Source organism: Schistocerca gregaria, chromosome 1 (assembly GCF_023897955.1).
Source record: "Schistocerca gregaria isolate iqSchGreg1 chromosome 1, iqSchGreg1.2, whole genome shotgun sequence".
NCBI classification, from domain to species: Eukaryota; Metazoa; Arthropoda; class Insecta; order Orthoptera; family Acrididae; genus Schistocerca; species Schistocerca gregaria.
Window position 1 is genome coordinate 489,898,010 of NC_064920.1, and position 17,127 is coordinate 489,915,136.

General features: G+C 41.9%; 1 protein-coding gene across 1 annotated transcript in view; it reads right to left on the reverse strand.

Moving 5' to 3' along the window:
* Positions 1-17,127, reverse strand: part of LOC126355025 (dynein axonemal intermediate chain 3-like) — a 199,146-nt gene that overhangs the window by 48,742 nt on the left and 133,277 nt on the right. The window contains exon 9 of the mRNA XM_050005208.1: positions 1,914-2,126. Within this exon, the coding sequence (XP_049861165.1) occupies positions 1,914-2,126 (213 nt within the window). The remainder of the gene's footprint in view (positions 1-1,913; positions 2,127-17,127) is intronic.

Here is a 17,127-nt window from a genome sequence, read left to right on the forward strand (position 1 = left end):
CCGCACTGTCGCCTGATAAACTAAGTAAGAGCCTACGGAATATCAGACCAGCTGTGTGGCTGGATTGAAGAGTTTTTAGCAAACAGAACACAGCATGTTGTTATCAATGGAGAGACGTCTACAGACGTTAAAGTAACCTCCGGCGTGCCACAGGGGAGTGTTATGGGACCATTGCTTTTCACAATATACAGGGTGATTCAAAAAGAATACCACAACTTTAGGAATTTAAAACTCTGCAACGACAAAAGGCAGAGCTAAGCATTATCTGTCGGCGAATTAAGGGAGCTATAAAATTTAATTTAGTTGTACATTTGTTCGCTTGAGGCTCTGTTGACTAGGCGTCAGCGTCAGTTGATGCTAAGATGGCGACCGCTCAACAGAAAGCTTTTTGTGTTATTGAGTACGGCAGAAGTGAATCGACGACAGTTGTTCAGCGTGCATTTCGAACGAAGTATGGTGTTAAACCTCCTGATATGTGGTGTATTAAACGTTGGTATAAACAGTTTACAGAGAATGGGTGTTTGTGCAAAGGGAAAAAGTTTGTGCACTTATCTGTCCGTAACTACCTGAACGTCAACTACCCGAGGCGATGGATTGGCCGCCAGGCAGCCCGTGACAGAGCACTTCATCACTGGCCTCCCAGAAGCCCTGATCTTACCTTATGCGATTTTTTCTTATGGGGGTATGTTAAGGATATGGTGTTTCGGCCACCTCTCACAGCCACCATTGATGATTTGAAACGAGAAATAACAGCAGCTATCCAAACTGTTACGCCTGATATGCTACAGAGAGTGTGGAACGAGTTGGAGTATTGGGTTGATATTTCTCGAGTGTCTGGAGGGGGCCATATTGAACATCTCTGAACTTGTTTTTGAGTAAAAAAAAAAACCTTTTTAAATACTCTTTGTAATGATGTATAACAGAAGATTATATTAGGTTTCTTTCATTAAATACACATTTTTAAAGTTGTGGTATTCTTTTTGAATCACCCTGTATATAAATGACCTAGTAGATACGGTCGGAAGTTCCATGAGGCTTTTCACGGATGATGCTGTAGTATACAGAGAAGTTGCAGCATTAGAAAATTGTAGCGAAATGCAGGAAGATCTGCAGCGGATAGGCACTTGGTGCAGGGAGTAGCAACAAACCCTTAACATAGACATATGTAATGTGTTGAGAATACATAGAAAGAAGGATACTTTATTGTATGATTATATGATAGCGGAACAAACACTGGTAGCAGTTACTTCTGTAAAATATCTGGGAGTATGCGTGCGGAACGATTTGAAGTGGAATGATCATATAAAATTGTTGGTAAGGGGGGTACCAGGTTGAGATTCATTGGGAGAGTCCTTAGAAAATGTAGTCCATCAACCAAGGAAGTGGCTTACAAAACACTCGTTCGACCTATACTTGAGTATTGCTCATCAGTGTCGGATCCGTACCAGATCGGGTTGACGGAAGAGATAGAGAAGATCCAAAGAAGAGCGGCGCGTTTCGTCGCAGGGTTATTTGGTAAGTGTGATAGCGTTACGGAAATGTTTAGCAAACTCAAGTGGCAGACTCTGCAAGAGAGGCGCTCTGCATCGCGGTGTAGCTTGTTGTCCAGGTGTCGAGAGGGTGCGTTTCTGGATGAGGTATCGAATATAGTGCTTCCCCCTACTTATACCTCCAGAGGAGATCACGAACGTAAAATTAGAGAGATTAGAGCGCGCACGGAGGCTTTCAGACAGTCGTTCTTCCCGCGAACCATACCCGACTGGAACAGGAAAGGGAGGTAATGACAGTGGCACGTAAAGTGCCCTCCGCCACACACCGTTGGGTGGCTTGCGGAGTATAGATGTAGATGCAGATGTAGATCCTACTATCCCCAGCATTAGCACGTACCAGTCTGCCGCGCACGTGCAGCCTACCTTGAGCAGGCGCTGGTACTCCATGTCGAGCCACTTGGCGCGGTCGACGCGGCGCGGCATCGCCATCTCCTCCTGGGCGGCCTCTATTTCCCGCCTCTCCTCCTCCTCGCGCTGCGCGCGCTGCGCCGCCTCCAGCAGCGCCTGCGCCGCCGCGTACCCCTCCAGCCACTCCGTCACCCACTCCCGCTGCGCTTGCCGCCGGTGCTGCTCCCTCTGCAAAGTACGCCACCGTCCAGTAGCCGAGTGACGAAATACACAAGACAAACAGGTCCAGTCAAACACACCGGACCACCTAAAATTAGTCACACTACTCCTCCCCCTCTACCCCCCCCCCCCCCCCCACCCGTCGTTACCCACAAAAGATCGCAGACCCATCTCTAGCCTCAAGTACATTCTTCACACACACTGTAGCTTGAAAGCCTCATTGGATCCTCTATCATTTGAAAAGTGGGTAAGCGCGGGATAAGCCGAATTGTCTTAGGCGCTGCAGTCATGGACTGTGCGGCTGGTCCCTGCGGAGGTTCGAGTCCTCCCTCGGGCATGTGTGTGTGTTTGTCCTTAGGACAATTTAGGTTAAGTAGAGTGTAAGCTTAGGGACTGATGACCTTAGCACTTAAGTCCCATAAGATTTCACACACAATTGAACATTTTTTGAAATCAAGAGACACTGTATCTATCTGACTGACTTGAGCTACGACTTTCTGGATGTTACGCGAGAAAGGTGCGAGTTCGGTTTCACACGATCGATATTTTAAAGCATGAAGGAGGTCATTCTTTTCGAGATATCTCAGCATGTTTGAGCTTAGAGCATGTTCTAAAATTGTACAACAAGTGGATGTCAAGGATACCGGAAGGTAATTTTGTCGATCACTACTGCTAGTCTCCCCTCCACCCCCCCCCCCCCACCCCCCCCCCCCATGAACCATGGACCTTGCCGTTGGTGGGGAGGCTTGCATGCCTCAACGATACAGATAGCCGTACCATAGGTGCCACCACAACGGAGGGGTATCTGTTGAGAGGCCAGACAAACGTGTGGTTCCTGAAGAGGGGCAGCAGCCTTTTCAGTAGTTGCAGGGGCAAAAGTCTGGATGATTGACTGATCTGGCCTTGTAACACTAACCAAAACGGCCGTGCTGTTGTGGTACTGCAAACTGCTGAAAGCAAGGGGAAACTACAGCCGTAATTTTTCCCGAGGACATGCAGCTTTACTGTATGGTTAAATGATGATGGGGCCCTCTTGGGTAAAATATTCCGGAGGTAAAATAGTCCCCCATTCGGATCTCCGATTGGGGACTACTCAAGAGGACGTCGTTATCAGGAGAAAGAAAACTGGCATTCTATGCATCGGAGTGTGGAATGTCAGATCCCTTAATCGGGCAGGTAGGTTAGAAAATTTAAAAAGGGAAACGGACAGGTTAAAGTTAGATATAGTGGGAATTAGTGAAGTTCGGTAGCAGGAGGAACAAGACTTTTGGTCAGGTGATTACAGGGTTATAAATACAAAATCAAATAGGGGTCATGCATGAGTAGGTTTAATAGTGAATAAAAAAATAAGAGTGTGGGTAAGCTACTACAAACAGCATAGTGAACGTATTATAGTGGCCAAGATAGACACGAAGCCCATGCCTACTACAGTAGTACAAGTTTATATGCCAACTAGCTCTGCAGATGACGAAGAAATTGAAGAAATGTATGATGAGATAAAAGAAATTATTCAGGTAGTGAAGGGTGACGAATATTTAATAGTCATGGGTGAATGGAATTAGACAGTAGGAAAAGGGAGAGAAGGAAACATAGTAGGTGAATATGGATTGGGGATAATAAATGAAAGAGGAAGCTGTCTGGTAGAATTTTGCACAGAGCATAACTTAATCATAGCTAACACTTGGTTCAAGAATCATAAAAGAAGGTTGTATACATGGAAGAATCCTGGAGATACTAAAAGGTATCAGACAGATTATAGAATGGAAATCAGCGATTTAGGATCCAGGTTTTAAATTGTAGGACATTTCCGGGGGCAGATGCGGACTCTGACCACAATCTATTGGTTATGAACTGTAGATTAAAACTGAAAAAATTGCAAAAATGTGAGAATTTAAGGAGATGGGACCTGGATAAACTGACTAAGCCAGAAGTTGTACAGAGTTTCAGGGACAGCATAAGGGAACAATTGACAGGAATGGGGGAAAGGAATACAGTAGAAGACGAATGGGTAGCTCTGAGGAATGAAGTAGTGAAGGCAGCTTAGAATCAAGTAAATAAAAAGACGAGGACTAGTGGAAATCCTTGGGTAACAGAAGAAATATTGAATTTAATTGATGAAAGGAGAAAATATAAAAATGCAGTAAATGAAGCAGGCAAAAAGGAATACAAACGTCTCAAAAATGAGATCGACAGGAAATGCAAAATGGCTAAGCAGGGATGGCTAGAGGACAAATGTAAGGATGTAGAGGCTTATCTCACTAGGGGTAAGATAGATACTGCCTACAGGAAAATTAAAAAGACCTTTGGAGAAAAGAGAGCCACTTGTATGAACATCAAGAGCACAGATGGAAACCCAGTTCTAAGCAAAAAAGGGAAAGCAGAAAGGTGGAAGGAGTATATAGAGGGTCTATACAAGGGTGATGTACTTGAGGACTATATTATGGAAATGGAAGAGGATGTAGATGAAGATGAAATGGGAGATACGATATTGCGTGAAGAGTTTGATAGAGCACTGAAAGACCTAAGTCGAAACAAGGCGCCAGGAGTAGACAACATTCCATTTGAACTACTGACAGCCTTGGGAGAACCAGTCCTGACAAAACTCTACCATCTGGTGAGCAAGATGTACGAGACAGGCAAAATACCCCCAAACTTCAAGGAGAATATAATAATTCCAATCCCAAAGAAAGCAGGTGTTGGCAGATGTGAAAATTACCGAACTATCAGTTTAATAAGTCACAGCTACAAAATACTAACGCGAATTATTTACAGACGAATGGAAAAACTTGTAGAAGCCGACCTCGGGGAAGATCAGTTTGGATTCCGCAGAAACACGTGAGGCAATACTGACCCTACGACTTATCTTAGAAGCTAGATTAAGGAAGGGCAAGCCTACGTTTCTAGCATTTGTAGACTTAGAGAAAGCTTTTGACAATGGTGACTGGAATACTCTCTTTCAAATTCTGAAGGTGGCAGGGGTAAAATACAGGGAGCAAAAGGCTATTTACAATTTGTACAGAAACCAGATGGCAGTTATAAGAGTCGAGGGGCATGAAAGGGAAGCAGTGTTCGCAAAGGGAGTGAGACAGGGTTGTAGCCTCTCCCCGATGCTATTCAATCTGTATATTGAGCAAGCAGTGTAGGAAACAAAAGAAAAATTCGGAGTAGGTATTAAAATCCATGGAGAAGAAATAAAAACTTTGAGGTTCTTCGATGTCATTGTAATTCTGTCAGAGACAGAAAACATTTGGAAGCGCAGTTGAACGGAATGGACAGTGTCTTGAATGGAGGATATAAGATGAACACCAACGAAAGCAAAACGAGGATAATAGAATGTATTCGAATTAAGTCTGTTGATGCTGAGGGATTTAGTTTAGGAAATGAGACAATTAAAGTAGTAAAGGAGTTTTGCTATTTGGGGAGCAAAATAACTGACGATGGTCGAATTAGAGAGGATAAAATGTAGACTGGCAATGGCAAGGAAAGCGTTTCTGAAGACGAGAAATTTGCTAACATCGGGTATAGATTTAAGTGTGAGGAAAACGTGTCTGAAAGTTTTTGTATGGAGTGTAGCCATGTATGGAAGTGAAACATTGAGGATAAATAGTTTGGACAAGAAGAGAGTAGAAGCTTTGGAAATGTGGTGCTACAGAAGTATGTTGAAGATTAGGTGGGTAGATCACGTAACTAATGAGGAGGTATTGAATAGGATTGGGGAGAAGAGAAGTTTGTGGCACAACTTGACTAGAAGAAGGGATGGGCTGGTAGGACATGTTCTCAGGCATCAAGGGATCACAAATTTAGCATTGGAGGGCAGTGTGGAGGGTAAAAATCGTAGAGGGAGACCAAGAGATGAATACACTAAGCAGATTCAGAAGGATGTAGGTTGCAGTAGGTACTGGGAGATAAAGGAGCTTGCATAGGATAGATTAGCATGGAGAGCTGCACCAAACGAGTCTCAGGACTGACGACCAGAACAATAACAACTATCTTTAAAATTGGGGATAACTTAGCTGGGTGTTCATCGTAGAATCTGTTAGGGATTCGGGCTCTGGAGTTTCATTCGATTTTAGCGACTTGGGATGTTTCTCAACACAATTGACAGTAATATCTATTTCATTCATTTTTTGTAATGGTGCAAACAAACAAAAAATTACTTAACTTTGTTATTTAAAGGTGACAAAATCTTATGACAACTGGTCGTTTCTTACCACAGCATTAAGACATTCTTTGTAAACGAAGATTCTTTATGAAAATCACATTAGATTCTGCAAAGAGAGAGCTCGCGAAACTCTTCTCGTTCTGTTGCAGAACATTAGGAAGTTTTATACTCATGGTGAAAGCTTTTGTGTAGCCTGTAAATGACATTATTATTTTTTATTTTTATATCCTCTGTGCTGAGCCTGATTCATACACATACGAGGACGTGCTGGAAACCAGTTAAAATTGCATTATCCGCAAAAAATTCTGTGAGGCGATAAAAATACACGATCGTTGATGTACATAGATACCGGCAGGGAAGAATTAAAATGAAAAAAAAACAAGCAACCAGTTCCTTGTCTATAAATACAAATAACATCCGTTTATCAACAGGGCAAGTGTATCCTACTTAATATTGTTATGTTCTTCCAAGCAGCGACGGAAAGTTCACTTAATGTCGATCCTAGTATAATTTGAATTAGTATAACGGATGATCAAACAGGCACTCCATTCATACAATTTTAGTTGGTGTCGACTTCAATCTACACTCGATATCTTGGTGAAAACACATGTTTGTAGTCGATGGTAGGCGTAAAACGTCATCCGAAATCATACTGAATACCCTCTCAGAAAATTATTTTGATCAACTAGCTCGGGAGCTCACTTAAAGTGTAAATGGTTACGAAAATGCTCTTGACTTCTTAGTAACAAATAACCCTGACCAAATAGGGAGCATCGTAACGGATACAGGGATTAGTGATCACATGGTGGTTGTAGCTAGACTGAAAATCGTAACATCCAAACCCACCAAAAATAAACACAAGATATATCTATTTTTAAAAAAAGCAGATAAAATTCGCTTGTCACCTTTCTAAGAGACAGTCTCCAGTCCTTCCAGTATGACTGTGTAATCGTAAACCAGATGTGGTTTAAATTCAAAGAAATAATATTGACGGCAGTTGAGAGATATATACCAAATAAATTAATAGTGGTTGGTACTGATCCACCATGGTGTACAAAACAATATCGCAGAAGCAACGAGAAAAGTATGCCAAATTTAAAAGAACGCTAAATCCTAAAAGTCTGCATATTTTTACAGAAGCTCGAAATTTTGCACGAACTTCAATGCGAGATGCTTTTAACAGTTTCCACAACAAAACTGTGCCTCGAAATATGGCAGAAAACCCAAAGAGATTCTGGTCGTATATAAGGTACACAAGCGGCAAGAGGCACTCAATAGCCTCCCTGCGCCATTAACAATGGTCGTATTATTGACGACAGTGCCACTACAGCAGAGTTACTGAAAACGGTTTTCCGAAATTCCTTCACAAATGAAGACGAAGTAAATATTCTAGAGTTTTAATCAAGAACAACTACCAACGTGAGTAACTTAGAAGCAGATACCCTTGGTGTAGCGAAGCAGCTTTAAAAAATTAAGAAAACAAGGGTTCCTGTCCAGATTGTATACCAGTCACGTATGCTGATAAAATATCTCCATACCTGGTAATTGTATACAACCGCTCGCTCGTAGAAAAATCCGTACACAAGGACTAGAAAGTTGTTAAGTCACGCTAATACCCAAGAAAGAAAATAGTAGTAATCCACTGAATTACAGATCCACATCTCTAACGTCGGTTTGCAGTAGGTTTATGGAACATATGCTGTGCTCGAACATTGTGAATCACTTCGATGAAAACGATTTATTGACAAATAGCCAACACGGATTCAGAACATATCGGTCTTGAAGCACAAGTAGCTCTTTATGCTCAAGAAGTCATTAGTGCTATCGACAGCGGACGTCAGATTGATTCAATATTTTTAGATTTCCAGAAGGCTTTTGACATCGTTCCTCACAAGCGTGCCTATGGAGTATCGTCTCAGTTGTATGACTGGGTTCATGATTTCCTGCCAGAAAGGTCACCGTTGGTAATCATTGACGGAAAGTGATTGAGTAAAACAAAAGTAATATCTGACATTACAGAAGAAAGTGTTACGGGTCCTCAGCTGTTCCTGATCTGCATAAACGATTTAGGAGACAATATGAGCATCCATCGCAGATTATTTGCAGATGATGCTTTCATTTACCGTCATGTAAAATCATGAGACGATCGTCCGTCCCCGGTAGCTCAGTGGCCAGCGAGACAGAATGTCAATCCTAAGGGCCCGGGTTCGATTCCCGGCTGGGTTGGAGATTTTCTCCGCTCAGGGACTGTGCGTTATGTTGTCCTAATCATGATCATTTCATCCCCATCGACGCGCAAGTCGCCGAAGTGGCATCAGATCGAAATAGTTGCACCTGGCGAACGGTCTACCCGACGGGAGGCCCTAGTCACACGACATCTCTCATCTAATCAAACGATCAAAATGTGTCACTTGTATAGTGATAAATATGGTAATTGACTTTAAATCATGAAAAGTGTTAAGTCACTGAAAATAATCTACTAAGTTCCAGTTAGACTATAAATCACACAAATGTAAATGCTGTAAACTGAATTAAATACCTAGGAATTACAGTTACAAATCAAATGGCTCGAAGCACGATGGGACTTAACATCTGAGGTCAGCAGTCCCCTAGACTTAGAACTTCTTAAACCTGACTAACCTAAGGACATCACACACATCCATGCCCGAGGCAGGATTCTAACCTGCGACAGTAGCAGCAGCGCAGTGACAATTACGAACAACTTAAACTGGAACAGTCACATAGATAACGTTATACGTTTGACTGCTTCTGGAGTAATACTGTGTTGTGTTGGATCAGCATCAGACAGGACTGACGGAGGATTTCGAAAAAGGATTTCAAAGAAGTGCAGCTCGTTTTGTATTTTCGCGGAACAGGGGAGAGAGTGCCACGGATATGATACACGAATAGGGAGTGGCAGTCATAAAAACAAAGGCATGTTTCGCTGCGGTAGGACATTCTCGCGAAATTTCAATGGTCAACTTTCTCCTCGGAGTGTGCAAATATTTTGTTGGCGCTCGTACATAGGCAGAAATAATGATCATAATAAAATAAGAGAAATCAGAGCGCCTCACGGAAAGGTTTAAGTGTTCGTTTTTCTCTCGCGCTTATCGAGAGTGGAACAATAGAGAAGTAGCTCAAAGGTAGTTAGAATAACCCTCTGTCAGGCACTTAATTGTGAATTGCAGAGTAACCACGTAGATGTAGATGCAGATCAACGTACATTTAAATCGAAGCAGAATATTGGGGTGTGGGTGGGGGGGAGGGGCGTACTAGGCAGGCGGTCACAGCTTTTAACTGTCGTTTGTTTATTTGTGCTGTATGAGACAGATCAAGCGACGTGTAGCCTTGCTCTGCTACCGATGAGCATGGCTCGCAAACAGAAGTGTGGCGCTGGCAGACATCGGTGCCACTAGCGGGACGTGCCCCGAGCATCGGCCAGTAAACTGCAAGCAGCTGCTGAACGTCAATAAGTGCCCGGTACCTATCTGACATCGACCTGCTCCAGCCTGCGGAGTACGGACTCACATTTGGGAAGAATTATTCTGCTTCACAATGTCGCGTTCCTACCTTTTATTTTCTGTGTGGGCTCGTATTGTGAATTATCTTAATTCCCCCCTGTTGACGACTAATTACGTCTAATGCATGGGTTCTCGTACATAGTACTTGTCGTGCGTGAGAGTTACACACAAGCTCGACGTGAGAGGGCGGGGGAGGGGAGGGCTAAATCCTCGGAGCCCAAGACTGTTGGGGGCTCAAGTCCCTCAAAGGCGCTCAATTGGTAGACATCAGGCTGCTACTGTAAAATAAATTATGTATCGTATAACAAACAAAAGAACATTATACCAGCTGCTGAAACTCGCAGTAAGTTAAATTTGCCAGCTGAAACACTTCCTATGGCCCGGCCTGTTTTGCATTATGTGAGATTTCCAACTGCTTAATCATGACACACATTTGGCTAAAGTTGTTGGTACTACTGACTACAGAAACAAATTACTAAAAGCTCACAATACTACCACAGAGGTTGACGTAAACATTTTGAGACTTTATTAGCCCGCATCTCGTGGTCGTGCGGTAGCGTTCTCGCTTCCCGTGCCCGGGTTCGATTCCCGTCGGGGTCAGGGATTTTCTCTGCCTCGTGATGGCTGGGTGTTGTGTGTTGTCCCTTACGTTAGTCAGGTTTAAGTAGTTCTAAGTTCTAGGGGACTGATGACCATAGATGTTAAGTCCCATAGTGCTCAGAGCCATTTTTTTTTGTTGAGACTTTATTATGTAATTTAAAATATCTTCGCGAAAATTGGGACACTATTTTCTCTGTATGTAAGTTGTTGCCAGTGCAATTAATATCGATTCTGAATTTCCTGAGGTGTGCACAAAGAAGCGGAAATCATTTCATGTTGACACCAGGAAAGATGCGACAGACTGAATTCAGAAGATTTATTCAAAGTATATATTTTTATGTCGTTGTTGACAATTTACTGACTAACTTGAATAACCAACATAAAACAGCAAACATTTCAGTTGAAACATCTGAATTTTTATGGAAATACACAAAGATATATTGACAGGTTTCAGATAGATTATATAATGGTAAGACAGACATGTAGGAACCAGGTTTTAAATTGTAAGGCTTTTCCAGGGGCAGATGTGGACTCTGACCACAATCTATTGCTTATGACCTGTAGATTAAAACTAAAGAAACTGCAAAAAGGTGGGAATTTAAGGAGGTGGGACCTGGATAAACTGACTAAGCCAGAGGTTGTACAGAGTTTCAGGGAGAGAATTAGGGAACATTGACAAGAATGGGGGAAAGAAATACAGTAGAAGAAGAATGGGTAGCTTTAAGAGATGAAATAGTGAAGGCAGGAGAGGATCAAGTAGGTAAAAAGACGAGGGATAATAGATATCCTTGCGTAACATAAGAGATATTGAATTTAATTGATGAAAGGAGAAAATATAAAAATGCAGTAAATGAAGCAGGCAAAAAGGAATACAGACGTCTCAAAAATGAGATCGTCAGGAAGTGCAAAATGGCTACGCAGGGATGGCTACAGGACAAATGTAAGGATGTAGAGGCGTATATCACTAGGAGTAAGATAGATATTGCATACAGGAAAGCTAAAGAGACCTTTGGAGAAAAGGGAACCACTTGCATGAATATCAAGAGCTCAGATGGAAACTCAGTGCTAAGCAAAGAAGGGAAATCAGAAAGGTGGAAGGAGTCTATAGAGGGTCTATACAAGGGCGATGCTCTTGAGGACAATATTATGGAAATGGAAGAGGATGTAGATGAAGATGAAATGGGAGATACGATACTGCGTGAAAAGTTTGACACAGCACTGAAAGACCTGAGTCGAAACAAGGCCCCGGGAGTAGACAACATTCCATTATAACTACTGACGGCCTTGGGAGAGCCAGACCTGACAAAACTCTACCATCTGGTGAGCAAGATGTACGAGACAGGCGAAATACCTTCAGACTTCAAGAAGAATATAATAATTCAAATCCCAAAGAAAGCAGGTGTTGACAGATGTGAAAATTACCGAACAATCAGTTTAATAAGTCACAGCTGCAAAATACTAACGCGAAGTATTTACAGACGAATGGGAAAACTGGTAGAAGCCGACCTCGGGGAATATCAGTTTGGATTCCGTAGAAATGTTGGAACATGTAAGGCAATACTAACCCTAACGACTTATCTTAGAAATTAGGTTAAGCAGAGGCAAACCTACGTTTCTAGAATTTGTAGACTTAGAGAAAGCTTTTGACAATGTTGACTGGAATACTCTTTTTAAAATTCTGAAGGTGGCAGGGGTAAAATACAGGGAGCAAAAGGCTGTTTACAATTTGTACAGAAACCAGATGGCAGTTATAAGAGCCGAGGGGCATGAAAGGGAGGCAGTGGTCGGGAAGGAAGTGAGACAGGGTTGTAGCCTTTCCCCGATGTTATTCAATCTGTATATTGAACATGCAGTAAAGGAAACAAAAGAAAAATTCGGAGTAGGTATTAAAATCCATGGAGAAGAAATAAAAACTGTGAGGTTCGCTGATGACATTGTAATTCTGTCAGAGACAGCAAAGGACTTGGAAGAGCTGTTGAACGGAATGGGCAGTGTCTTGAAAGGAGGATATAAGATGAACATCAACAAAAGGAAAACGAGGATAATGGAATGTGGTCGAATTAAGTCGAGTGATGCTGAGGGGATTAGATTAGGAAATGAGACACTTAAAGTAGTAAATGAGTATTGCTATTTGGGGAGCAAAATAACTGATGACGGTCGAAGCAGATAAGATATAAAATGTAGACTGGCAATGGCAAGCAAGGCGTTTCTGAAGAAGAGAAATTTGTTAACATCGAGTATAGATTCAAGTGTCAGGAAGTCTTTCATGAAAGTATTTGTATGGAGTGTAGCCATGTATGGAAGTGAAACATGGAGGATAAATAGTTTGGACAAGAAGAGAATAGAAGCTTTGGAAATGTGGTGCTACAGAAGAATGCTGAAGATTAGATGGGTAGATCACATAACTAATGAGGAAATATTGAATAGGATTGGGGAGAAGAGAAGTTTGTGGCACAACTTGACCAGAAGAAGGGATCGGTTGGTAGGACATGTTATGAGGCATCAAGAGATCACCAATTTAGTACTGGAGGGCAGCGTGGAGGGTAAAAATCGTAGAGGGAGACCAAGAAATGAATACACAAAAAAAATGGCTCTGAGCACTATGGGACTCAACTGCTGTGGTCATTAGTCCCCTAGAACCTAGAACTACTTAAACCTAACTAACCTAAGGACATCACACACATCCATGCCCGAGGCAGGATTCGAACCTGCGACCGTAGCAGTCGCACGGCTCCGGACTGCGCGCCTAGAACCGCGAGACCACCGCGGCCGGCATGAATACACAAAGCCGATTCAGAAGGATGTAGGTTGCAGTAGGTACTGGGAGCTGTAGAAGCTTGGACAGGATAGAGTAGCATAGAGAGCTGCATCAAACCAGTCTCAGGACTGAAGACTACAACAACAACACAAAGATGAATATTTTGAACATGGCTGCACTTCGGCAACGATTAGAGATTTGGATTCATTTACTCAAAGATGACTCACGATTAGGTCGCGAGGCATTACAGTTATTTATCCATGATGTTACAATAGATTTACTAGTAGAAAATAAATATTTGAGAACTATTCAGACTTCAAACTGTGAATTCATTACACTGGAGCCATTTTCATCTCGAATAACGCACGACCTTCAAATTTCAAGCTTATTCTCGCGTATATGTCTAGCTATGTACATCTTTTACAATCTTCCAGTGACTATAGCTTAAGCAGGAAGTACTTTCAATACTCTGGTTCGAATTAGAAAATTATCTCAGATAACGGTGGAGTAACAGCGCGTCACAGATCTGAGGACCTCGGCAACTTAATGTAATTCGGCAACGCAACAACACTTTGATACTGTGATTCAAACATCTGCTGAACCAAAGGGTCGCAAAGCGCCATTGATAGTGTTAGGACAAATAGGTTATATGTTACCCGTTGCACGATTCGTTGCGGTTTGCATGCAATGGTACTGATGTCTGTTTACTGACATTTGTGGGCACTGGCACCAGACATTTCTTCAATGTACAAATCAGTATAATATTTAGCCTTTTTTAGAAAGTGAAGTGAAAATAAATGAACAGGTTTAAAAAATAAAAGTAAATTACACTTACTTATATTTTACACTAATGAATTATTGAGTATCATCCAAAGTCAAACTTGTAACTTCATGAGTCTAATCAATTTGCTCTCTTGCAGTATGAGCCCTGTTGAGCTATCATCCAGTTCCATAGCTGTGGTGGTCTTGCGGCCCTAACTATTGTCTTCATCATAACTTATCAAACCAATATTTACTGTTCTTCTTTCAGTCTCCTTCTCCACGAAAGCGTTATGGTACTGATAGTCTTTCTTGGTGTGTGAGTCTCGGCCAGTAAGTAAGTTAACTAGTGTTGTGTACATAGTTCCGCGTAGTGAGCGTGTACACAACTTTCCCACTAGAGTGCGGCCCGCTAAGCACAACAGCGCAGGTGCAGCGCTCGTCCATCTCCGCACTACGAGATGGCGCTGCCTTAGAGATGGACCAAATTCTGCTTCTGCCGATCCGCGTATTAATATGTAACGCAGCCACTGAGTTTGCTGCTAACGTAGAACCTTTTCTCCTTGCGGATCACACTCGCGCAGTGATACCTGAACGAGCGAGGTATTATAATGAGTGTACAGACCTCCGATTAGTCAATCTGCATTTGTCTGCACCAGTCTGTACCAGTCTGCATTAGTCTGTACCAGTCTATAGTCAAGTTTCAGTCTATGCCTAATAAGATTACCATGTTCCTGTACATAGCCATGAAAATAAATGAATAGACACTTTGTCAAGTATCAGAGATATGTGAGAATAAGATTAACGTACAAAGTCCAAAGGAAGTTCAGATTGTCAATTGTAAACAGCATCCAGAATCAAGTTACATAATGTATACGCTTTTTATTATTTTAATAAATGTGTGTGAAAATTAATCAAGTTCTGTTTAAAGTTGGTCACCTTCAATCTGCTACCCTAAGCGTGCAAGTGGCATTTCTATTGTGTGACCTAACGGCAGAAGATAAACACGCCATAATAAGACCACGAGACATATTGCTGACATCCGCCTGCTTCGTTAGAGCGACAAGTCAAATAATCTGATCGTGTGTGTACCGAAGGTTTACAGTACCCACACCACACCTAGTTCACTTTTCTGCAAAATAAACTGTGCTCATGACATGCGAGGGCTGGCCAGCTCCACTGGTTATGTGTTGACAACGCTGACACTGGCTTACGATGCATACCGGAGCATCTTGCCAGTATGCTGCCAGCAACCATCGAGTTACCACTACAATGTGTGTCCGCTTGTGAGCTGCGCTCTGTCATTCATTTTTTCACAAAACAAATATCCGCTGTCGATATCCATAGAGTGTTAACCTCTTCCTATGGGGAAGGCTGTACGATCATGTAACTGATTCGACGTTGACGCGTACCGTATGTGGAAGGTCGGGGAGAAGAGCAAGACGAACAGCGCAGAGGGAGCTCCACTACAACGACATGTAATGACGTCATTATTGCAATTCTCAGTATTGTGAAGGACTATCTTTGTGTTACCACTACAGCCGTTCTTGCGATGTTATTTATTAGATGGCTACCAGTTTCGGTGCTTCAGTGCATACCTTCAGACCTTAACTGATGTTGAGGAGTTTAACTCCATCTGTATAACGGTTCATCATTGGCCAACATCTATGAATTGGCTTTCGCAGACTACCTGTAAGTTAACATCCTCAGCGTCAGTTAAGGCCTGAAGATGGTGCACTGAAACACCGAAGCTGGAAGCTGTATAATAATAACACCGTGAGGACGCCTATACTTTTTCCATTTTATTACATAAGTGAACGGCCAAAGTCCCTCAAACCTCCAGTCACAAGGTCGGACATACAAAACCTGCTGCTAAACGTGAGCGCATTGTGTGGAAGAAACCTGGGAAAAGTGCCCCAAATTGGCAAAGCTCACACATTCGGCAGTGAAACTTATGCCATCCGAATTTTGAAACAGTCAGGGGATTTTGCTCGTTTACTATCTATCGCGCAACATCACAATGAATGTAGAGAGGTACTATATTTTCTTAAGTATCTCCATGTTGCCATCAAGAGAAGGCGTCCTGGATTTTCGTCTCGCAAAGTTCTCTTCCTTCATGTGATTGCTCGGTTTTAAACAGCTCTAAGGACCCCGCATGGAGCTCGGAATATTCAATTGGGAAGTGTTCCCGCATCTTCCATATTTATCAGATCTTGCCCCCAAGTGATTTTCATGTGTTCACCCAACTCAAAGTCAACTAGGACCTAAGCATTCCAATACCGACGACAAAGTCACATCAACAGTGAGCAGCTGGTTAGGAGCACAGCACTCGACCTGGTACAACACTGGTTTGGAAAAACTTGTGTCACGTTACCAACACTGCTTGGAAAAACATGACGACTATATAGAAAAGTGGCAGAAGCATTGCAGAATGCCAGTAAAATTATTTCAATATGATAATTTGTGTGTAATTTTTTTGTATACAAAACAGGGAAACTTACTTATTGGACGCCCCTTATATTTAACCTTTGAACATTCATTCATGATCCACCCAACTGGTGTGTTAGTTCTTTCAGAACCACAATGGGGAAACTAGAGATATGGTTTAGGACTATTTTTTGTTTTACTACATTCCAAATTATGTTGATTGTGATAGAACATTTTACTAGGTGTATCATAGATATTTCTATTTTCTGAACTAACAGAGGGCATTAGATTTAACTTTGTTCTCAATAAAGCAATGTCCGGTAATACGTCATTTTGAAATTGTACAGGGATGAAGGAAACTTTATATTGTAATAAAAGTGCTGGAAGGACTTCATTGAAAAGCGTGTGTGAAATTTAGAACACGATCTTACTTATGGCGCATCACACACTACAAACTCTTTTCTTTCAATGAAATTATTTTAATTTAATGTTATCAAAATTGCAGATATATTTAGAAATGTTATTTAAATCTACAACTACCGCAGTTTGCTCCAATTTTGCTAGATAATTTGCGCGGAAAAGTGAAATGTGAATGAAGATCAAAACGCCCTGAAAAAATTACGTACTGGAGACAGGAGATTTAACTTTAAGTGTCAGTTATGTAATTAGGAACCCTGTCTTTCCGCACTTACGTGGGAAAACAATGTCACGTATTTTAATACCGGAAACTAAGTAAACAAATTTCAAAAAGGTATTCTGTGACTCATAATAAGAAGCTAGCTT